Here is a 22,771-nt window from a genome sequence, read left to right as displayed (position 1 = left end):
TCTAGATGGGCAATGTGAACATAAGCTATAATTACAATTTAATAGTGACATGTGATACACACATAGGCAAGCACACACCCCAGGTTTACATAGAAAGTACACATATACTGCACTGACACCAGTATTTGTAGACTTGTCTTTTTCTTCGCCAACCTTTTAGTTATTTTGAGTGCGCACTAATATGGAACGCTCTCTTTTTAAGGTATATGTAAAAAGGCGCACAGTACTTTATCGCTCAATAATGCACACCCCGGAACTCCCTCTCAACCAATCAGAATGCTTGATTTCATCCACCCGTATTATAATTTCCCGATAATGACTGGCGTTCTATACATTATCCTTTACTTATTTTTACATCAATCTTTTAAATCAATATGCCTCGAAGTTCAACTGAGATATTGTAATTAAAAAGCAAGAGTATTATTAAAACCGTATTTCTTAAACTTTTCTTAATGTTACTATTAATGTTTGTTAGTTAAGTCAAAAGGGCTTTAGAAATGTTGGTGTCTTGATCTGGAAATGAGCTCTTGTGAGTTTGTAATCACCCTGATGATTTGTGGATTTACCCATGCTAGGTTGGTGAAGTTTTGCATGTTTGTTTTATGTTAAAACTAGTGCTGTCAAACGATTAAAATGTTTAATCACGATTAATCTTATTAATGTCATAGTTAACTCGCGATTAATCGCACATTTTCATCTATTTTAAATGTCCCTTGATTTCTTTTTGTCAGATTATTTTTTCTAATTTTAATTGCTCTTATCAACATGGAAAAGTGGATTGGATTGCTTTGTACAAAAGTTTTTTTATTTTTATTGAAAACAACATTGCAATCTCCTGGCTTTGAAAACAAAAAACACACAGATCACTTTGGTATTGTCAATGGAACCATTTGTCAGCTATTTAAAAGTAAACGTTCCATTCAGAATCTTTTTTGGCATCCATTTTGGCTTCTTGCGCTCGCCATCCACTCAAAACGTAACGTTAGCGTACTACCACAGAATGTCTACTACTACTCTTTAGCCGGCTCGTAAGCCTGTTTGCGGCGTAACAGTTTTGTTTCCGGTCTAGCTAGATCCGGTGTAGTGTTGTAGTTTTTCTAACGTCAGTAGTTGCAACAGCATGTGAAAAAAACTACAAAGTTTGCTAGGCCAAAAAGAACGTTAAACCTGCAATAAAAAAATTGACGCCGTTACAATGGGTTTGCGTTAATGCCGTTAATAAAGCGTTTAACTGACAGCACTAGTTAAAACAATAGCATATATGTTTAGTTGTTAGAACAGTTGCATACTAGTTTCATTATTAAAAAAATCATATATATCAATCCCCAAAATTATAATAAGTACTTAAAACACACAAGACTACAAAAAGAAACAGTTTTGGTATGTAATGTACATGTGACAATACTTCTGTGACGGCTATGGCCAGATGGCTATAGCTAGGATAGATGGATATAGCTTGGATAGATGGATATTTTAACAGTGTAATTTAGAAATGTGATAGCAGATGTTGCTACTAATTTGATTGTTGCATTGAAATGTTGAATTAGAATCTTGGATTTTGTGTTCTGTTAAGTATGAAGGCCTTGTTTCAGACGGAAAGACTGCGGCTTATGTGTTTTGGTTGTTACATTTTTATTTATATTGGGAAACCACAGACTGTGGCTCGAGATACTGCAAAGACTGCGGCCTGTGTTCAGAAGGGATTTATTGTTTATTGCTGTTCTATGGGCAAACAGATGGATTATTACTTTAGACCTATTTGGGGTATTTAAGTTGCAAGTTGAAGACATCAGAAGCTGTTTGATGTTTGTGTGTCAAGATGGTTGTGGTTGTGTCTGCTTCATTAATATGTGTTCAAAAAACATTTGAACAATTGATTCTCAAAATCATCCACAACAGGAACAACTATTGTCAGTCAAACTCTGTTTGCCATTTTTCTACTTTAGTTTACTAAGCAGTACATGATCCACTCTCTCCAGTGATCTACAATGGCCAGAAGTAATGAAGAACAGCTGTTGGGGACTCTGGAGAAGCTCGGGGAAGACGATCTGAAGACGTTTCAGTGGTTCCTGAAGAACAAAGTTCTGGATGGGTTTGATCCCATCCCAAAGAGCAGGTTGGAGGGAGCTGCCAGAACAGACACAGTGGATAGGATGGTGGACACATACAGACTGGAAGGAGCTCTGAAGATCACTGTGGAGATCCTGGGAAAGATGGATCAGAATAATCTTGCTAAGTGGCTGATGAGTAAGTGTTCTATGGGTATTATATGTTTTTCTTTCTCCCAAATTGGAAACAAAAACAACTGTCATAATGCATACTGCAATCTCATAAGGTGTTATACATTATATCTAGAAATAAGTTGTATTCACTGTCAGAGATGCAGTGTAGAGGAGATGTTTCCCTCCTTTCTGTGTCTGCAGTGTTATTCTGCATGTGTATCTATCACTTAGGACTGCAGACACTGTAAGGATGACTGACACCCTTCTCTTAACTAAACAAGGGGACATTATATTAGTGGTAGTCCAGCACGCTAACACCAACCCCAGTCCACACAGGACAGGAAACCCAGCACAGACACAGGACATGATCCTTACATGTCACCCACAGCTCCACAGAGTGGAACACCTGAGAGGATGAGACAGTGCAGCCCTGACTCTTCCTGTCTTCTCTCTCCTCACAGGTGTCAGTGGTGCTGAGGAGGCTGGTGGGAACACTTCAACTTCCTGTCTTCCTCAGGAAGTCCAGGGTTCCTCCAACACGACTGAGACTGGATGCCATGCTGCTGCTCCTGGTGGAAACCCTTCAGAGCAAATAGACTGTTATGGTACATAAGAAATGATCATGATGAAATAGACTGTCATGGTACATAAGAAATGATTATGATAAAATACTGTTATGCTAAATAAAAAATGATAATGATAGGAAATGATCATACTGTCATGGTACATAAGAAATTATGATAAAATAGTAATTATACTTTAATAGTAAATATGTTGTCGATAATTTAGAAGGTAGAGAATTGAATGATGGAGAGAATAAAGTGCATTACATTAGCAATAATTTCAATCATCATCAATCATATAGACCTTATACAAAATATGAATGAACTTTTCCCCAATTAATTTGAAATCTTGTAATGAAGAGGCTATAATATTAGGCTGCTCCTTCATTTTCAAATTGTGATATGTTAATTGTATTTGACTGATATGATTGAATTACAAATGTTTAAATGTTTGAGTTTACATGTGGATGTTTTTTCTATAGATAAATATGCAGAAAACATCAAAGACAACAAACTCAAACATCAAAGACTTCTAAAATCAAAGTATGAAGAAATAGTTGATGGGATGAAACAGCACGGTGAGAAAATCTCCCTGGACAGTATCTACACAGAGCTCTACATCACAGAGGCTGGAGGTGGAGAGGTCAATGACCAACATGAAGTACGACAGATTGAGGGAGAATACAGGAAGATTAGAGGGTCAGAGAAAAAAGTTGAATTCAACAACATCTTCAAAACCTCAGATGAACAAGACAAACTTATAAGAAGAGTTCTGACCAAGGGAATTGCTGGCATCGGAAAAACTTTTTCTTCACACAAGTTCACTCTGGACTGGGCAAACAAAAAACAAAACCAAGACATTGATTTCATTTTCCCACTCTCTTTTCGACAACTGAATTTGTTGGAGAAAGAGAAGCACAACTTGATCGATGTAATTCAAAAATGCTTCAAAGAAATGGAGAAAGAGTTTCTTACAGCAATTTTCACAAGGGGACAAGAAAACAAAACAGAACTGAAAGTTTCAGTTCTGTTTATCTTGGATGGTCTCGATGAGTTCCAGATGCCCCTCAACTACAAGAAGTACAATAGCTGTGATGATGTCACAGAGCCAAATACCATAGATGTGCTGCTGACAAACCTGATCATGAAAGATCTGCTTCCTTCTGCTCTCCTCTGGATAACGTCCCGACCTGTTGCAGCCAATCAGATCCCTTCTGAGTGTGTTGACCTTGTGACGGAGGTACGAGGGTTCAATGATGATCAGAAGGAGGAGTACATCATGAAGAGATGCAGTGATGACATCCTGGCCAGGAGAATCATCTCACACATCAAGACATCAAGGATCCTCTACATCATGTGTCACATTCCAGTCGTCGCTTTCATTATTGCAACAGTTTTAAAGACCTGTGGAGAAAAAGAGATGCCCCGGAATCTGACTCAAGTTTACATACACTTCCTGGTTGACCAAGTCAGAAAGATGGATGTGAAGTACAGCAGGAAAGAGGAGACTGATGCACCCTGGGACAAAAATAACATTAAGATGATTCAATCACTGGGGAAACTGGCTTTCACACAACTGGAAAATGGCAACCTGATTTTCAGAGAGGCAGACCTGAGGAAGTGTGGCATTGATGTTGAAGGAGCTGCAAACTGCTCTGGGATGTGCACAGAAATCTTTTCAGAAGATAAATGGGGTGGTGAGGAGAAGGTGTACTGCTTTGTCCATCTGACTATCCAGGAGCTTTTTGCTGCTCTGCATGTGTTTCTGTCATTCATGAACAACAACAAGAATGTAATGGAAAAACTATTTTACAAGAGAATAACCTTCCTCCAACCGGCTGTCAGATTCTACAAGAGTGCCGTGGACAGGACCTTAGAAAGTGAGAAAGGACACCTGGACCTCTTCCTCCGCTTCCTCCTGGGCCTCTCAATGGAGTCCAATCAGACTCGCTTAACAGGTCTACTGACTCAGACAACAAGCAACACACAAAGCCATGAGAAAACAATCAAGTACATCAAGGAGAAAATCAGAGAGAATCCATCTCCAGAGAGATGCATGAATCTGTTCCACTGTCTGAATGAACTGAATGACCATTCTCTGGTGGAGGAGATCCAACACTACCTGAGCTCAGGAAGTCTCTCCAGTGAGAAGAAGCTCTCATCTACACAGTGGTCAGCTCTGGTCTTTGTGTTGCTGACTTCAGAAGAGAAGATGGGCGTGTTTGACCTGAAGAAATACTTCAGATCAGAGGAAGGTCTTCTGAGGCTGCTGCCAGTGGTTAAAGACTCCAAAACTGCTCTGTATGTATAAGGCATTTGATTTTTTTATGAAAATATTACAACAGCACATATTGTGATGTAAATGTGATTATTGTATGATCCTATCCCACAAACTATGACTCTCATGATGTCTTACATTCTCCTTATGTCATGTAGGCTGAATGACTGTAACCTCACAGAACGGTGCTGTGAAGCGCTGGCCTCAGCGCTCCCCTTCTCAGATCTGACAGAGCTGGACTTGAATATCAACAACCTGGGGGATTCAGGCATGAAGCTGCTCTCTGCTGGACTGGGGAATCCACTCTGCAAGCTGGAGACACTGAGGTCTGTATTCATATTCAACATGACACAACTATAGTTATAATCTCACACCACGCAGTGATTCACACACTGGTCGTAAGTTTGTGGTCTATTAAAGGTACAAGGGGGCCGGCCAATGAATAGTCCGGGGAGTCAAGGGTCATAATCCACAAGGCATTCAGGTACAGGACAACAGGCAGGTTCAGAGTCAGGCCAGGCAGGAGGTCAGGACCAGGGGACAGTGTTGTAGTCAAGACCACCTAAACACAGACCAAGGTGTATCGAGACCAAGAAAAGACCAAGACTTTGAGGAGTCGAGACCGACTCAAGTCCAAGACCAAGGCAGGGCGATACCGGGTCAACACAAGACCACTCAAAACACACAAGCAGTAGGGGTTGACTAAGTAATGTGATCTAATGAAGATCGTTATATGTGGGAGTTATAATAAACGTAACTGACTTTAGCTTAATCCCCAGGAACATTAGGATCGCCAGGTTATTAAAGTATCAAGCTTATAAGTGTTGGCTGAACCTGAACTTGAATTCATCAATCCTAACTTCACCATACACTCAGACTGTGAGGTTTCTCAGCTTTCCTCATGGACCTGTAGCACAATGCCCTGACCACGACTTCCCCTGTGTCCTGATCTTTATTAGAAACTGAGAGGGGCAGAAATACAAATGATAATACATAAAAACGGACAGGTAGCGTAAAAAAAATAAAAATAACAAGCTTCTATACTACATTGAAATTGAACACATCACTAACTACCTTAGCCGCTAGCCGACCGGAACACCACATTAAACTACTTACCCTTATAGTTGTGCAGATAACTGGATATGGACAGTTTGAATCCCTTGTCCCGCAGCTTGTTGGAGCAGGGGAAAAAGCATTTACGATGCGATGGACGTCACTGACGCTTATTTTAGGCAGGTCTTGGAGACATCTACTAAAGCTGAGCATTTTGGAAACTCGGGTGATCGCCTCCAGTAAACCGGAAACTGATTTACCGAAGTTTGGCAACAGCGGAGGTTCGTCAGTACGATTGTGCACAGAGCCTATTGGGATAGTAATCTGAAGGTTGCTAGTTTGATTCCCGGCCGTGCCGAATGATGTTGTGTCCTTGGGCAAGGCACTTCACCCTACTTTCCTCTGGGGGAATGTCCCTGTACTGACTGTAAGTCGCTCTGGATAAGAGCGCCTGCTAAAATGACTAAATGTAAAATGTAAATGTAAATAATTGTATACAGAATAAAAGGTTAAGGCTTCTATTTTTCCGACACCACTTCTCCAGAGGTGGTCGGTGACAGAGAGAGGTGCAGACCATAAGCAAAGCATAATCATGCATCAAGAGTAGAGATGACCAGTAAGTTTTTGATTGAGAAGGATAAGTCAGATGTGTCGCAAACACTTCCATTGAATCCTGGCGAAAAAGTAAGGTTTGCTCGTGTGTCGGGGTTTTATAATCTTTGCAAAAGGGGGCATCCTTTCGAAGGTGAACTCTTTGATTGGTCAGTTACTCCCCATCATCATCCTGAGATTCGCATATAGGTGTGAAGTGGTTGGTAACTTGAGTTATTTAAAATGTCCATGTATTGTTTATACTTCCAAATATCACAATACAACATTAACTAGAGAGCATACAATTTTTGGGGAAATTGTGAGGGTGTGCTTGCGGCTGCCCCAGCTACCCATGGTCTCCTGGTGTTTACATATTTTAAAAAGCATTTAACTGTATGACTGCAGTTCTGACCATTGTGTTCCCTTGATAATAATTTTGTAAAAATGACATGTATCACTCAGATGGTATCGCTCAGTAGGTAACTTAGTAAATTGTATTCAGAAATAAACAACTTGTTGGTTGTCCAACAAGAGGAAGACACAGCATCTGCTTCTTCAACTCCTTAATACTCTTGAGACACCTGTTGCACCTGGTTATGAGGTTGTAAGCTATGGGATGTCTAATATTGCATTTGTGTAATTATGTGTAGGACAGTGTTTCTCAAGTGGTAGGACATATTGATTCATAATCAATATATAAGCATCTTAATGTATCAATGTAAATATATTCATGTTTTCTGTTATTTTAAAGCAAGCTCAGAGACGTATGAATGTAGACTTGCTCGCTTTAAAGAGTAGGACACCGTGAGCTGAGCTACATGACGCCGCTTTTTATGACACACTTCAAAGATGTAAAGATGGTACCATTTAACCCTGTAAGACCCCGTGGTTGTACAATTACAACGGTACTTTGAACGGTCTAATTGTTCTTTTTTTACATTTTGGGTGGCTCTTAAAAGAGTCGTTGTTGTGTGTGCTGTGGCTAGCACAGGAGTCGTCGGAGACCGTCTTGGATGTTTCCCAAGAACACATTGTTTCCAACGTGATCAAGGTGGACACCGTCAGGTCGGTACATCCACACGAAACCGTGTCGTATTTGGGGGCGTTGAATGCTCCCCATCCCACGGTCGGCCAGGAAGCTAGACACCGCTGCGTTGACTCGATGTCTTGCCCTGTCGATACCAGAAGCGCTGGTGCTCCTCTGATACCTCCAGACGCGGCGTTTCAGGATATCCGAAAACACCAGCAGAGTGTTTGGGAACATCTCCATGATGGCCCCCAGGTCTCGCTTCATCCGCCTCGTCAGGTCTAGCCCGGTCACTTGGCTGAGGTTGTTTCTCCCGACGTGGAGCACCATTATGTCCGGGCTGGGAAGCATGCCACGCTTGTCACGGAGCTTAGGCACAAGGTCTGCCCATCTCCCTCACCCCTACCCATTCAATATGGCACTCCGTGCAAGGTCGGGGTACAGTCCGACCTCCTCCGTGTGTCGCACAAGCCAGTAGACCAACGAGCTGCCAACGATCCAGACGTGGGGACTACTTTGGGTTTCCATGATCCAACATCTGCTTTTATATACTAGCTGGCTTCCCGCTTCTTCTTTTTCAAACAATGCAAGGCTAACATCTGCCTGTTTATTTGCCGCCTGTGTCTGTGTTGTTTGTATTCACAATATTCTCATTGGTTGGCCATGAAGACAAATAGCTCTATATTATTTCTGAGACACTCGCGTCCTATTTTGTAATTTTACCGCCCTGAATGGAATCATTAGAGTAATGAGGGCAAGCGCATTCTTATTAATTACTTAAAAAACGTTATGTTTCATTATGCAAGATAGAGGAGCGTTGTTAAAGAAGGATTTAGCAGTTTTATTATTACATTAGCCTATTTTATTAATAATTTTCAGAATAACCTCAAACCTTTCTGTTGTTTCTTTGACCTTACATTTTCTATGAGGGCTTAGTGGCATCGGTTTACATCATTATTTATAGCGACATCATTATTTAAAGCGAAGAAGCCTGCCGGACACTGTTAGCTTGCAATGTACAAAGAATGCTCCTGCAACAAAGTTGTTACTTAGTAACAATTATCCAGCTAGACCATATGCTAGACTCCCAGAAGTTTGTAGTAACAAAGAATGCTTGTGAAACAAAGTTGTTACTTCCCCTGGAGGAGGGAATGGTGATCAGCAACCTCATAGTTGAATCAAAACGAATACATTTGGCAGACCGGTGTAAAAATTGACCTAATTGTCAGTAACAAGGCAAAATGGGATATAGACCTAGCGTAGAGAAGCTGCCCCGGTAAATTGTAGGCTACTACTACTGTACTAGACTGTCTTGGTAGAGATTGTGTTGGTTGAATTCGATTTAACGTTACTTCCATTGTACGGTCTAGGCTGAAATTAATTATTTAAATGAACAGATTGTCAACGTTTAGGCTGTGGCAATGGAGTTCAGGTATATAGTCACTAATCAGATAGTTTCACTTGTTAAAATACTTTTGATTTAAGTAAGGGTAGTGCCAAACATGTGCTGCCGTTTCAAACAGTACTGTAAACAGCCCTGGAGATGTTTTTGTTAGCTACAGTACTAGACTATAGGCTACAACGTTGCAGTGAGCTACACTGGTTTGAAACCACAGGTAATGATAATTTCACTCAAAAATCATTTACTTGTAATCTAATGGCATAATAAATCCTACAACGAAAATGTATTTGTGAGGAATGTTTATTTTAACTATTGAAAACATTTACATTTATTCATTTAGCAGACGCTTTTATCCAAAGCGACTTCCAAGAGAGAGCTTCACAAAGTGCATAGGTCACTGATAATAACAACAAGATAGCCCCACAGCATTGCGGGTAGTCAAAAAACAAGAAGTACATATTGTGAACAACCAAAAAATAGTGCTAAAGGGAAGAAACCATAAGAGCATGTAGTTAAACAAGTTAAAATTACACAACATTAATCTCTAAGTGCAGGTGTACCTGTAGGAAAGCAATAAAAATAGGATTAACTAAAAAAGAAGAATACAACAGTTTAAATCAGCTACCACTAACCAACAAGAGCAACAGTCTAGGCAAGAGTCATTGTGAACCTTGAGGAAACTAGCGTTGGATTCAGCAAACCATTCCTAAGTACCATTGTACTCCCGGAACAAGTGCGTCTTGAGCCTTCTCTTGAAGGTGGAGAGACAGTCAGTGTCTCTGATGGAGGTGGGGAGTTGATTCCACCACTGGGGTGCCAGGCAGGAGAAGAGCTTGTGCTGGGACCGGGCGGTCTTGAGAGGTGGGACCACCAGGCGGTTGTCTGAAGAAGACCGTAGGTGGCGGGTGGGGGTGTAAGGCTGCAGGAGAGACTTGATGTAGTCGGGCGCAGTCCCGTTCACTGCTCGGAAGGTCAGTACCAGGGTCTTGAATCTGATGTGGGCCGTTATGGGTAGCCAGTGGAGGGAGATGAGGAGCGGGGTAACGTGGGAGCGTCTGGGTAGATTGTAGACCAGACGGGCCGCTGCATTCTGAATTCTCTGAAGAGGGCGGGTTGCGCATGATGGGAGACCGGCGAGCAGCGAGTTGCAGTAGTCCAACTTGGAGAGGACAAGTGCTTGGACAAGCAGCTGGGTGGAGTGCTCAGACAGGTATCTCCTGATCTTCCGGATGTTGTAGAAGGTGAATCTACACGACCGGGAGACCGCAGCAATGTGGGCCGTGAGGGAGAGCTCGTCATCCATGGTAACCCCAAGGTTCCTGGCAGAGGATGAGGGGGTCACCGTCGCAGATCCCAGGGTGATTGAGAAGTCATGGGAGATGGAGGGTTTGGCCGGGATGATGAGAAGTTCTGTTTTGGCAAGGTTCAGCTGGAGATGGTGCTCAGTCATCCAGGCGGAGATGTCTACGAGGCAGGCCTCAATCCTGGCTGAGATCCAGGATCGGTCGGAGGGAATGACAGGTACAGCTGCGTGTCGTCAGCGTAGCAGTGGTAGGAGAAGCCATGGGAGGTGATGATTGGTCCAAGTGAGGTGGTGTACAGAGAGAAGAGGAGGGGACCAAGGACGGAGCCCTGTGGGACACCAGTGGAGAGCTGGCGTGGGCCTGACAGTTTGCCTCCCCAGGAGACCTGGTAGGATCTTCCCGACAGGTAGGATGAGAGCCACTGGAGTGCAGTGCCAGTGATGCCCAATTTAGAAAGTCTGGAGAGCAGGATCTGGTGGTTAACTGTATCAAACGCCGCAGAAAGGTCCAGCAGAATGATGACGGATGACCTGGAAGCCGCTCTGGCAGACTGGAGGGCAGTGGTGACTGAAAGGAGGGCAGTCTCTGTGGAGTGGCCGGTCTTGAAGCCCGATTGGTTGGGGTCGAGCAGTTTGTTCTGAGAAAGGAAGTTAGACAGTTGGTTATATACAGCACGTTCAATTGTTTTAGAAAAGAAGGGCAACAATGATACCGGTCTGTAGTTCTGGAGGACGGCAGGGTTAAGGGAGGGTTTTTTGAGTAAAGGGGTAACTCTGGCCTGTTTGAAGGCAGAGGGGAAGGTGCCAGAGGTAAGAGAGGAGTTTAGAACATGGAGCAGAAAAGTTATGATAGAGGGGGAGATGGTTTGAAAGAGAGGGGAGGGGACAGGATCAAGGGGACAGGAGGTGGGGCGATGAGAGAGAATGAGGTCAGAGAGCTCTGCCTCGGACAGGGGAGAGAAGGAGTTTAGACATTTAGTTGGGTCAGAAATGGAGGGTGAGGGGGTAGGAAGGGTGGGTTTAGGGAACCGACTGCTAATGTCGGCGACTTTTTTCTCAAAGAAGGAGGAGAAGTCGTCTGCTGTCAGGGTGGAGGGAGGGGGTGGGGGAGGTGGGTTAAGAAGGGTGGAGAAGGTAGAGAAAAGTTTGTGGGGGTTTGAAGCGGAGTTAATTTTGTTAAGAAAGTAGAGGGTTTTGGCACCAGTTATGTGAGAAGAGAAGGATTTGAGGAGGGAGTGATACTTATCAAGGTCCAGACCGTCTTTGGACTTGCGCCATCTCCTCTCAGCTGCTCGAAGGGTGGACCGTTCTTCACGAATAACATCCGTAAGCCACGGGCAGGGGGGAGAAGATCGTGCAGGCCTGGTAGACAGGGGACAGAGAGAGTCAAGTGATGCAGTTAAAGTGGTTAGCAAGGTGTCGGTGGCAGTGTTAGTGGGGTGGGACGAGAACCCGTCAATAGGAGGGAGGGAGGATTTTACAATAGAGGAGATGTGGGAGGGGGATAGCGAGCGGAGGTTGCGCCGGAAAGTTACGAGGGGAGGGGAGGTAGGAGGGGTTGGAGGGAGAGAGACAGTGAATTGGATAAAGTAGTGATCGGAGATGTGCAGTGGGGTTACAGAGTTTAAGTCAGTGATACAGTTACGTGTCAGGACGAGGTCTAGCTGTTTGCCTGCCTTGTGGGTCGCCGGTGTGCTCAGCAGCGTCAGGTCGAAGGAGGTCAGGAGAGACAAGAAGTCGACAGCCTGCATTCCTTGGAGGTGGATGTTGAAGTCCCCAAGGACTATCAGGGGGGTTCCATCATCCGGGAGGACGCTGAGGAGCATGTCCAGCTCCTCCACAAAGTCGGCTAGCGGTCCTGGTGGGCGATAAAGAACAATTAAGCATGCTTTGATAGGATTAGTTAGCATCACATAATGGTGTTCAAATGATTTGGCAGTAACAGAGAGTGGTGTGGATGTGTATTTAATATGTGGGGAAAGAAGCAACCCTGTCCCACCACCCCGCCCGGTTGAGCGGGGTGAGTGAGTGAAGGAGTGCTTGACGGAGAGAGCAGCTGAAAACAGATGCATAATAGACCACTGTAGTATGTGTTGCCCGGGCAACAGAGGCTAATATCATGATACTAATGCTTCAGTGAAATAGTAGCCGACTGTTTCCGAAAGTAAATGTACTTCCTTAATGATATTACTTTATACTGTACATTGCACATCACAATTGTGTGTCATATCACGAAGAAAATGAGCAAATAGTTATCACCCAGGCCTCTTTGCTTGTGGCGTTTCTGCAGCTGCCTTGCAGTAAAGCAGTTAGCCTAGCCATCTCCCAGAAGTTAACGAGCTGCTAAACTAATGTTCTGCTAGAGATAGTCACGTGAGTTTTCGTGACGTTAGTGGCGTCAGTGACTGTGGCTAGCAAGTTAGCCACCGTTAGCTTCACTTTTTGCCACAAAAACGTTGAAACCTCCTAAACTGTGCAACGGAATGTAAATACAAATACAAGCAACTCAATCGCTACCAAGACGAAACGTTTGACACCTAGGTTGTCTATGTAGTCCAAATATTGACAATGTTTTAGGGGGGCAAAAAGAATAATAATAACTAGAAAAGGCTGTTCCTGCGAAACAGCAGTGAGAATGCTGAAAACCTTAATGGGGATAGCTGACCATGTTAAAAAAGCTGAACATTTTGTAGAAAGTTATAAGCTGAAGCTTCAAAGCGCCCGAAAGGTATTTTAAATAGGGGCTGGAGCTGGACGAAGGCTTAAAACTACAGAAAAGAGAAGAAAAATGCAAAACAAAAAGTGAGAAAAATCAGAAAGAAGAGTAACAATGTATAACAATTTGAACATTTAGCAGAAGATTAATTGCTGGAGTTTTAAAAGGCCTGAAATGTATGTTAGAAATGACCTGCAGCAAGATGAAGGCAGAAAAGAGAAGAAAAATGCAAAAGTACTGGCAGTTAGAAGGTACCGCTGTGAAAGGTATTTTTGAAAGGACCTGGTGCAAGATGAAGGCAGAAAACAGAAGAAAAGAAGAAAAATGCAAAACAAAAGGGGAAAAATTCAGAAAGATGAGCTGCAGGAAAATTTGAAAATTGAGCAGAAAACCAGTTGCTTAAGTCCAGTAGCGGAGCCAGAGGGGTGTCCGGGGTGGCACTGGACACCCCTGACATCTGATTGGCCACCCCGGGTGCCACCCCAAAATGTAATTCGCTACTGGAAATGTTATGCTGATTGACATTTCATTTGACCTCTTGTTGAAAGAAGCATTTATTTTGTTGCGGTGCATTATTAAAATCAAAGAGAGACATTTGTTGTGAGATCCAGAAGAATAAGAACAGGCAGCAGAATAAAGAATATTTCCACAGCTCCACAGGCTCTTTTCGCGATTGAAAAAGGCCTAATATTTGAAGTAAGTTTTAAGGTTTGCATTGGGTTTAGGTTTCCTGAATTTTTTTTAGAATGTTGATTAGCCTAGCCTACAGTAGCTGTGTAAGTTAATGTTGGAACTTCGACTCCAATAACAGACAAACTGAGACAGCCAGTAGGCTTGTACTCCGATTTTAATTTTTTTTATTGTTCGGTTTTAGAACAAAAAAGTGGCTTTGTCTCAAGATTTCTACAGACCGGGCAGCTAATTTAATACTCAACACTTGAACGGGGGCTTATTACTTGAAAGAGGAATTATTTAGGCTATCTCAGTTACACTATCATGGCTTGGAAATACAGTGACTTACTAAGGTAGGCAAATGGCTAGTAGAACATAACATTTCATAATAATTTCAGTTAATCAAACAGCTGCCAGACCCAGTGAAATGTTATAGGCTAGCTAGCTCTAGCAAAATAACGCTAGCATCGCTAACAACATTACTAATTCAACTTTGGTAGTATAACCAAGCTCTTTGTAAGTTCGGTTTAGATCTAATTGCATATGATCCTGTGGACAAAAAGACACGGACGCTGTCTCTTTTCATAACTTGTATTTTCCACTGCTCTTCTTGACATCGCTATTCGAACAGCCCTCACTGATTTCACAAATGCGTTCAGAATCAAGCCTACGGAAACTCCCGAGGGACAAAACACCCTTGTCCGTTGTCAAGTAGAAAGGTCTGCTACAGTAGGCTATCCTCAGATTTGCAAGTTAGCTAAACTTGTACTAGCCTATGTCTTAAATAATGTTGTAGACATAACAATGGATTCTGCCACTAAATGAGTGACTTGGCTTTATTTCTGGACATCCTGTCCACAACCAGGGCTGGACTGGGACAAAAAATCGGCCCTGGCATTTTTGACCCAGGCGGTCCACAGATTTAATATGGTCTTGTTTAGGCCAATTCCAAAACTTTCCTTTGCAATTAGTTAACATAATATTATACTGTACATTTGTAATGTGGTTGGGCACCAAGTTATTTATATTTTTCAAGTCCATTTCTGCTACCTGTCAAGTCAAATTGCAGTGTTTTTTGGGGTTTGTAAGTTCACTTTGTTTTCTAAACAAACTATTTACCGTGTTATTTCTGTGACACAGAAATGCTATTATAAGTCCCTGGTGCTTGAGCTTTTTTCCCTACAAATATTTTGTATGTTCCGGCACTTATAGACCCAGATTATACTGTATATATTAATTAAAACAGTGACCCAAGACTCTGGACCCCCTGAAGTAGCCTTGGCCACCCCTTGGCCACCCCTTGGCCACCCCTTGGCCACCCCTTGGCCACCCCTTGGCCACCCCTTGGCCACCCCATGTATACAACTCTAGTTCCGCCACTGCTGAAGTCTGGGTTGAACGAATTTGAAGGTAAAAGGACAACACTGGAATGATTTGAACTTGCTGGAAAAACGTAGCAACCGTTGGTCATTGGCAACAGACTGGCAACATATCTAACCTAGAATCTCAAAACGGAGGAGAAACTAATCATGCGTGCCTGCACACCCAGTCCTGTTCAGACACTTAATTTAAGGTGACATCAAAATAATAATTCATAGTGCAGGGTTGCCAATGTTGTCGTTGTCCGTGGTGAGTTTTTTATACGTAAATAACCAGATCATGCTACATCTAACCAGCGGATCATTTCTTGCAAGTGTGTCAAAGTGGTATGTTTTAACACCGTAGGCTTGAATAATAACCAAAGGCGTGAGGCTAGTGGATGCAATGGAAGATTTCCTACATAAGATAGATGTACAACTTCAAATTGAAAACGGAGAAGATATTTAGAGTAAAGACAAGTTACTTTACATATGTGTTCAATATCGTCAATTAACAGTAAAATCTTTCCAGTTACTTAGCGTTTGTTCGTAGGATTAACGCCAGCTGCAGCAAACACTTACCCCAGGCCTGGTTTGGCTGTTCGTGACGGTCAGCTATGACAGTCGAGCCTCGATTTTTGCAGATTTCTGTAAAACTTGCTAAAATAAAAACGATCTAGCTAGATTATGTACACTTTAAGCTCAATGTACATATCTCGTTTGGTCGATTGTGGAAAAAAAGTCGAACCGTTTTTAGTTATGGAGAGCCATCGCGCTAGCTCGATTATGAGAAATGTAGCTAGAATCCACACCTCAAACAAGTTAACCTAGACGCAAAACTGTACGTCCAATCCAAAAAATAAGGATATTTTCCGAGACCCAAGACTCTGCCGAAACCATATATTCTTTATATGTCTGTACAGTCAGAAATAGACTCTACCTGCAGTTTCGAAAACGTGTTCCTTTTGGTTTCCTGGCGTGTGTTTGGTTGCCACGGCAATGGAGCAGCTGTGCTCGCTAACGAGCTGGGCAGAGAAAAACCAACATTTACCTGGCATCCACACCTCAAACAAGTTAACCTAGACGCAAAACCATACGTCCAATCCCAAAAAAAATGATATTTTCCGAGACCCAAGACTCTCCCGAAACCAGACATGGCCTTTATATGTCTGTGCGGTCAGAAATACGACTCTACCGGCAGTTTAAAAACACGTCTACTTTTGAAATTCTCTGACGAATTTTACCCACCTCTCCATTGAAGTTAGTGAGAGAATTTGAAAGGCTGCTCTCGCTTCAAGGCTCAAAGCTGAAAATCTGTAAATGTGAGCTCTTTAGTAGTTAAATTGGCTGAAAGAGGACAAGTTTTCGTACATTTTAAGGTAAAACTTGGTTCTGTAAGTTAAACTATATGAACGTCAGAGGGATTTGTTTAACAATTTAGTTGAATATCAGAAAAAGAGCAGCCAGCAGAGTGTGCCACTCTGCTGGCTGCTCAATCATAAAAATCAAGAAGGAGCTACATTTTTCATGTATTTCAAACTGTCACAATTCAAAATTGGCTGAACATATTTGAAAAAGCTGAATCATTTGGGAATAGCTGAATGTCTTGTGAACGTTTTAAAGTTTGAATGGTGTCTCTAGCTGAAAGTATGCTGAAGCATTAAGTTTGAAAGAGGAGGAAGCTTTTTAATGATTTGAAAGGATTTACCATTACTTTCAATGGGAGAATAATTTGCACAAAAACCTTAATTCTTGAAAAAGTATAAAAGTGAGAAATACCAGAAGTCATAGCCATCATCTCCTGAAGGAGCTGAACGTTTTGATACAAACATTTTAGGAATCGGTGAAAGTATGCAGGACTAGTTAAAGTCCAAAAGACGGCGGAAGAACTAAGAAATTGGAACTAGAACATGCATTTCCTGCTGAAAATGCGTTGGAATGCTGAAATCTGAATTTATTTATTTTTTTGGCTGAAAATACAGAAATGAGAAATTACCCTCAAGCTGAAATTAATTTAACAAATGTATGACTTACACAAAAGAGGGAGTGTGGAAGCTGAACTGCATCATCTAACGAAGCTCAGTGCTTAAAAACTATGCGGGAGAATACGTTTGAACGTTGTGAAGCAATCAAATAAATAGTTGAATTTCAAGAGGCAGTGTGGAAGCTAAACTGCATCAACAAAGCTATAAGAGCTTAAATTGCCTACAATGCGGGAGAAGCTGAAGGTTGAACTGTTAAACAGAAGAAGAAGTAGGCTATAGTTGTAACAAGAATATTATAGTTTTAACAGCTGAAATTATAGTTGGGATAGTAATATAAGTAGCAGATGTAGCCTATTATTGAGTGCGTTTACTCGTCTTTCTTTGTAGGATTCAATGTTTTGATTGAATGAAACATACAGCAGTAGTAGGGCTGATACAGGAAGACACGGCGACACTTTGTTGCAGAAGGATGATGGTGCACGTTTGTCCGTGGACCATACAAGGATTAAAGGGGCAATTGACTGCAAAACCGATTTTACCTTGTCATTGTTGAAAAACGACAGTTCGGAGGGTAAACTGAACATACCGTGAATATCAAAGTCTATTGACACCTCTTTCCTATTCAAATCTCAAAAAGAAAAAATTTGGCTGTAAAACGCTAGCTTTTCAACAAAGCCACCGGTCCTACGTAGGACCGGTGATCGCCCTCTTATTGGCTCTGGTCTGTATCTTTGTCACGCCCCAGAATTTACATCCAGACCAGCCAGAGGTAGCGTCTATCTCCGATACTAGTTTAGCTGCGCGCTGCTCTGTGTAGGCTACTTATAAGGAATTACAAAGAAGAACGTTTTGAATTATAACAAGGATATTGATTATGGACCACGGTCGTAAATGCTGTGTTCCAGGCTGTACAGGGAAGGCTAACACTTACAGTCTTCCCAAGGAGCCAAACATTCAACAGGCATGGCTGCTGTTGTCTATGAGAAGATCCAGGCGAAGTTCGACACTCAATCATTCATTTGCTCTGAACATTTCACCCAAGACAGTTTTGACAACCTTGGACAATTTCAAGCAGGATATGCTAGGAAGCTGAACCTGGAAAGAGGTGCTGTTCTAACCATATGCTCATTGCAACCGCAAGCTATAAGGACAGTAAGATGTTGTGCTAACAGTTATTAGCAATGCTAAAGTTTCCTGTATATAGCATACCAGGTAGAATGCTAAATACGTTTCTACACACATCAAATGACTCTAGCTAGACTAGCTGTAGTCGGCATTAGAAGGGAAGCTTCCGAAAAATAGCCAGAAAACGAACTGCAGTCTGGCTTATTGCTAACGCCTGTCTAGATAATCTATTTGAAAGAACTGGAGAAAGGCAGGTTTTAGATACAGGATACATTAGCATTGCTAGTAACTGTTACTAGTAACACCTAGACTGTAGGCATGTAAACAAGTTTAGCTTGCTAGTTAATGCAAGAGCATAGAATGTGTAATAATTTAGCCTAGTTTATTGGCAATGGGGCTAACGTTGATTCATGTTCCTGACTGTGTTTCATTCAAATAAATAACCTGTGTAATGAAAATCTACAATTCACGATGCATGTTTGTCCAGATCTTTGTCATGTTATTTTACAGCAAGATATCTAGAGCTAGCCTAGCTAGCTAACTGAAGCCGAGTAGAATCACGATTGCAACAACGTTTGGTTGCTAAGCTGTAGCCTAATGTTCTACCCACCTAAGTCAATCCAGTTTGCTTCAACAACAGAAGTGGAAACAAGTAATGTTATCATTTCAAATGTTATATAGTCAATCTGTTGAAAACAGTGTTGTGTAGACACAATAGATTTATTTGCGCGTTTTTATTTCAAGTCTCCAACTTCAGTGTTTCAGTAGGGAGGACAATAGAACGCGTCATTTTTGGCCTAGGCTAACCAACTGTCAAATACTGTGGAACGCCGGTAGCAAACGCATTAAATCGAATGCTAAGTTAGCCTGAATGTAGCTAAGAACGCCACTGAGAATTCTGGCACCGGAATTTTAAGGTCCACGTCCTTTTCTTAGCTCTATAACTAGCGACTACTATCGAGATATTAAAAACAAACATGCCAGTTAACATGTAGACACTTACCCCTTAATGCTATCAAATGTTGGTTGCAATACATATTGAGGAAGTGTGTGAAAATAATGTTTATACTTTTTGCTGCTTTGGCTACCTTTCATAGAAGGTCGGCACCACCGGGAGACATATCTTAAATGAAAGAGTAGGTTGTTTTCTTCAAAATAAGGTATATTTAGTCAATTTTAAAACATATACATTTTGAGAAAAATCAAGTTGAAGACATGTTGCTGAAAATCCCATAGGAATGCATTGAAATCTGAACGTTCTATCGAGAAAAAGGTTGGTTTTTCCCTTGTAACTTTTTCCCACATGTCGGCACCACCCTGATACTTCCTTGAAAGCAAGGTTACGTAGAAAGACGTCATCAGTCAAATTTTAAAGAAAATCGAAAGACATACATTTTGTGTTTTGGCTCCCTGAATGAGTCTTTCAGAAACCTGTGACGTCAGACGTTTTGAGCCTCTAGAACAGGGGTGTCAAACATACGGCCCGCGGGCCGGAACCGGCCCCCAAGGAGGTTCGATCAGGCCCGCAGGATAATTTGAAAGTGGAAAAAATGCATAAAAGACATGGAATTAATATTTTTAATTCGCTGCAATTCATGGATTATCCGCTAAGGGGCGCACTCTTTCCATCAGAGTAGAAGACAAGCCGCATCACTGAGACAGACTGAAAACAGCAGACGGTATCAATTAATACCTTGGTCTCTACTAGGGATGGGCGAACGATGCCTTGTAAAGCTTTGGTGGTTTCTTCCGGATTGTGCCGGCCCAAAGAGCCGAACTATCGGCGCTTTGAAAATGAACAGCGTCATCTAGCAGCCGTTTAAACTGGCTGAATGAGGTGTAGTGGTTGTCTCCGACGGTAGACTACCCTACGTTATTCAATATTTAATTAAGGCTACATGTGTTCATTTTGATCTGATATTAGTGCTCACACATTAAAATGTTGTGATACATCCGTAGGCCTTTAGAATTATGTCATTTTCTCACAGTAAAAGTTAAAGAATATCGTACGAGATTCACTGGACTGGGGCGCGAACTTGGGATCCCAGATTCGCATTAACAACATGTAGTCGTACAACGCTTTAACCAACTACACCACCGAAGAGATCATTACTTGTTAAAGCGGTTGGACGGACTTTATACGATATGGTCTTCATATCAATTAAACTAGATAACACAGAAGAAAGACATGATATTTTGGTTATTTATAGCAGAGTATGGTATAATTTTAATGGTCCGGCCCACTTGACATCTCCCTAGGCCGTATGTGGCCCACGATGCGAAATGAGTTTGACACCCCTGCTCTAGAACTCCCGCGCTTGACTCATGCTAGGCTGCTTCCAATGCTCACATCAATTGATTGACAGTATTAGTGTACTACTAGCCTTATTATATATACCCGTATGTGGATGTAAGTATCGGTCATGGTTACTGGTTTGAAAGATAAATATTTTTGACACTTTACATGCATCTTTTCAGTGTGCAGAACAAAAAACAAACATTGATGATATAAAAACCACTCTCTTGGTGATTTAAAAAAAAAGAAGTTTCTATCGAAATGATTCATGGTCGTGATATGCAAATGTTGTTGTCACGTAGCACCAATCGGAACCAATCATTACCCTTTTGTCTGTCAGGAAATGCAAATCTATTTAAAAAAAAAGCGCGAATATTCTTTTTTTCCAGCAATCAATTTTGCAAGACAGGAAATTCTATGGCAGATAAAAAGACAAGAACTACTGAAATTGCATTCACAGGTGAGGGGGAGCAACACATGGCCACTTGCAAAAGTTTAGGTATCATTTTAGATCCAAATAGTCTTAGGGTTTGTGGTAAATTACCATTAGAAACATTAACAAATGGGATTATGATCGACATTATCACGCTTTGTCACACATTAGTATTTCAAATGCCAGCGCACCTTGTAACGTTTAATATAATTAAAAATGACTTTAAACTCCACAAGCATTGAAAAGATGTAACTTTACCGGACAAAATGACCAATTTAAATGACCAAATACTGTAGGCCTACTGGCAGGGCTGCCCATAGAAATGGCTGGACCCCTGAAAAGGTCCAGTGAATGAGCCCCCCCTAATAGGTCTTTAGGCTACTTATATTAACGCATGTACGTGTGTGCTCTCTCTCTCTACATTAAACATATGTAAACAGAGAGATACTTACTCAGCGATGGGTGCTACATTATAGAAAAACAAATACATCTTTATACATAAAACTTAAACAAAGTTTAATAAATATAACTGAGAGGCCTTAACAACTTGTGTGGTGCCGGGCCAGACACACACACATAAAAATAAGAATTTGACATACTGAGATCTGCTACACTCACACCACATTTTCTAGTATAAAATGCAATTTACCTGCCTTCATCTTTGCCTATTATACAGCTATCTTCCTTTTCTTTCTGGATGCAAAGTCTTTTATAATGTGTTTAAAGTCAATTTGTTTAGCCATTTCACACTCAATGGCAAGTATTGTGATTGAGCCTCTCCTGGCTCATTGTGGAGCGCAAGACTTTGAGTTTACTTAAGGACCTTTCTCCTCCTGCCACAGTGAATTGGTTAAGGTAAAGTGCAGAATATCCTCAGAGCAATGAGCAATGCAGAACATGCGCTTTCTCAGTGTCAGCTTTGCTCAAACTAGCTTCCTCTTGGCTAGCAACGTGACTACTGCTGCTCGTCTCTGCCATAGATATATCGATGGTCTCTGCAGCCTGGCTGGGAGCATCTTTTGAAGTTGACTGGAGAGCAAGCAACAACAACCATTATCTAGCGGCTAACTTGGTCTAGCGTTATGTTGTGTAGTCTGTCCTGTACCCTGACTCTGTTTAATAATCAACACTTGGTCCAACCCTGCGTTCGCACCACTCGTTGACTTCACCGGTTAAGTCAACAATACAATGTTTATGTTTGCTTTTTTTAAGTAGACCCTAATCGTGAGTATTTCAGTTCAAAATAAAATTGGTTATAATTTCTTAAAATATTTTGGGACGAACATGATTATTGCTGGCATCGCGGTGTGGCCCCACCACGGCAGGGCCCCAGAAAGTTTTCCCATATATGGGCAGCCCTGCCTACTGAACATGTATTAGCGATGAATGATAGGTGTAGAACGCTTGTTATAAGCTTAGCGACTGGCAGGCAGACAGCAGGCAGTTTATGAAGGGTCACTCTGTTTGAGGATGTAGACATCCACAGAGGACCCATCTTAGATAAGTTGTTGGAGTCAACGTCAGAGGAGTTTGATGCTATGACTCAACAAGTTCTAGAACTTGTATTTGCTAGTTTAGTGAAAGTTTGCTGTAGGTTGGTAGCGGACCACTTGGAACAAGGACGGTATGATGATGTGTCTGAAGATCAGTATCATGTCCTCAGATCAGTGCCCAAAACAAATGTTTCATGCGAGAGGGATTTTGTGATATTTGATTATTTGATTAGATCAAAGTTCAGGGCAAGTAA

General features: G+C 41.8%; 3 protein-coding genes across 6 annotated transcripts in view; 2 read left to right on the top strand and 1 right to left on the bottom strand.

Moving 5' to 3' along the window:
* Positions 1–22,771, bottom strand: part of LOC124471292 (NACHT, LRR and PYD domains-containing protein 12-like) — a 1,476,309-nt gene that overhangs the window by 836,693 nt on the left and 616,845 nt on the right. The gene's annotated exons all lie outside the window — the stretch shown is intronic.
* LOC124471300 (NACHT, LRR and PYD domains-containing protein 12-like) overlaps positions 1–22,771 on the top strand; it is a 479,590-nt gene that overhangs the window by 278,901 nt on the left and 177,918 nt on the right. The window lies entirely within an intron of this gene.
* LOC124471296 (NACHT, LRR and PYD domains-containing protein 12-like) overlaps positions 1–22,771 on the top strand; it is a 143,086-nt gene that overhangs the window by 12,526 nt on the left and 107,789 nt on the right. For 3 of the 4 annotated variants that reach the window (XM_047025747.1, XM_047025746.1, XM_047025744.1), the window contains exons 1-2: positions 1,980–2,247; positions 2,684–2,827. In XM_047025747.1, coding sequence (XP_046881703.1) covers positions 1,989–2,247; positions 2,684–2,827 — 403 coding nt within the window. In that variant the 5' untranslated portion in view covers positions 1,980–1,988. Of the gene's footprint in view, positions 1–1,979; positions 2,248–2,683; positions 2,828–3,267; positions 5,087–5,221; positions 5,390–22,771 lie in introns of those variants that run through there. The other variant, XM_047025743.1, reaches the window with a different exon arrangement.

This window comes from Hypomesus transpacificus, chromosome 9 (assembly GCF_021917145.1).
Source record: "Hypomesus transpacificus isolate Combined female chromosome 9, fHypTra1, whole genome shotgun sequence".
NCBI classification, from domain to species: domain Eukaryota; kingdom Metazoa; phylum Chordata; class Actinopteri; order Osmeriformes; family Osmeridae; genus Hypomesus; species Hypomesus transpacificus.
The sequence above is the reverse complement of the archived record's forward strand: the minus strand, read 5'-3'. Positions and strand labels throughout refer to the sequence as shown.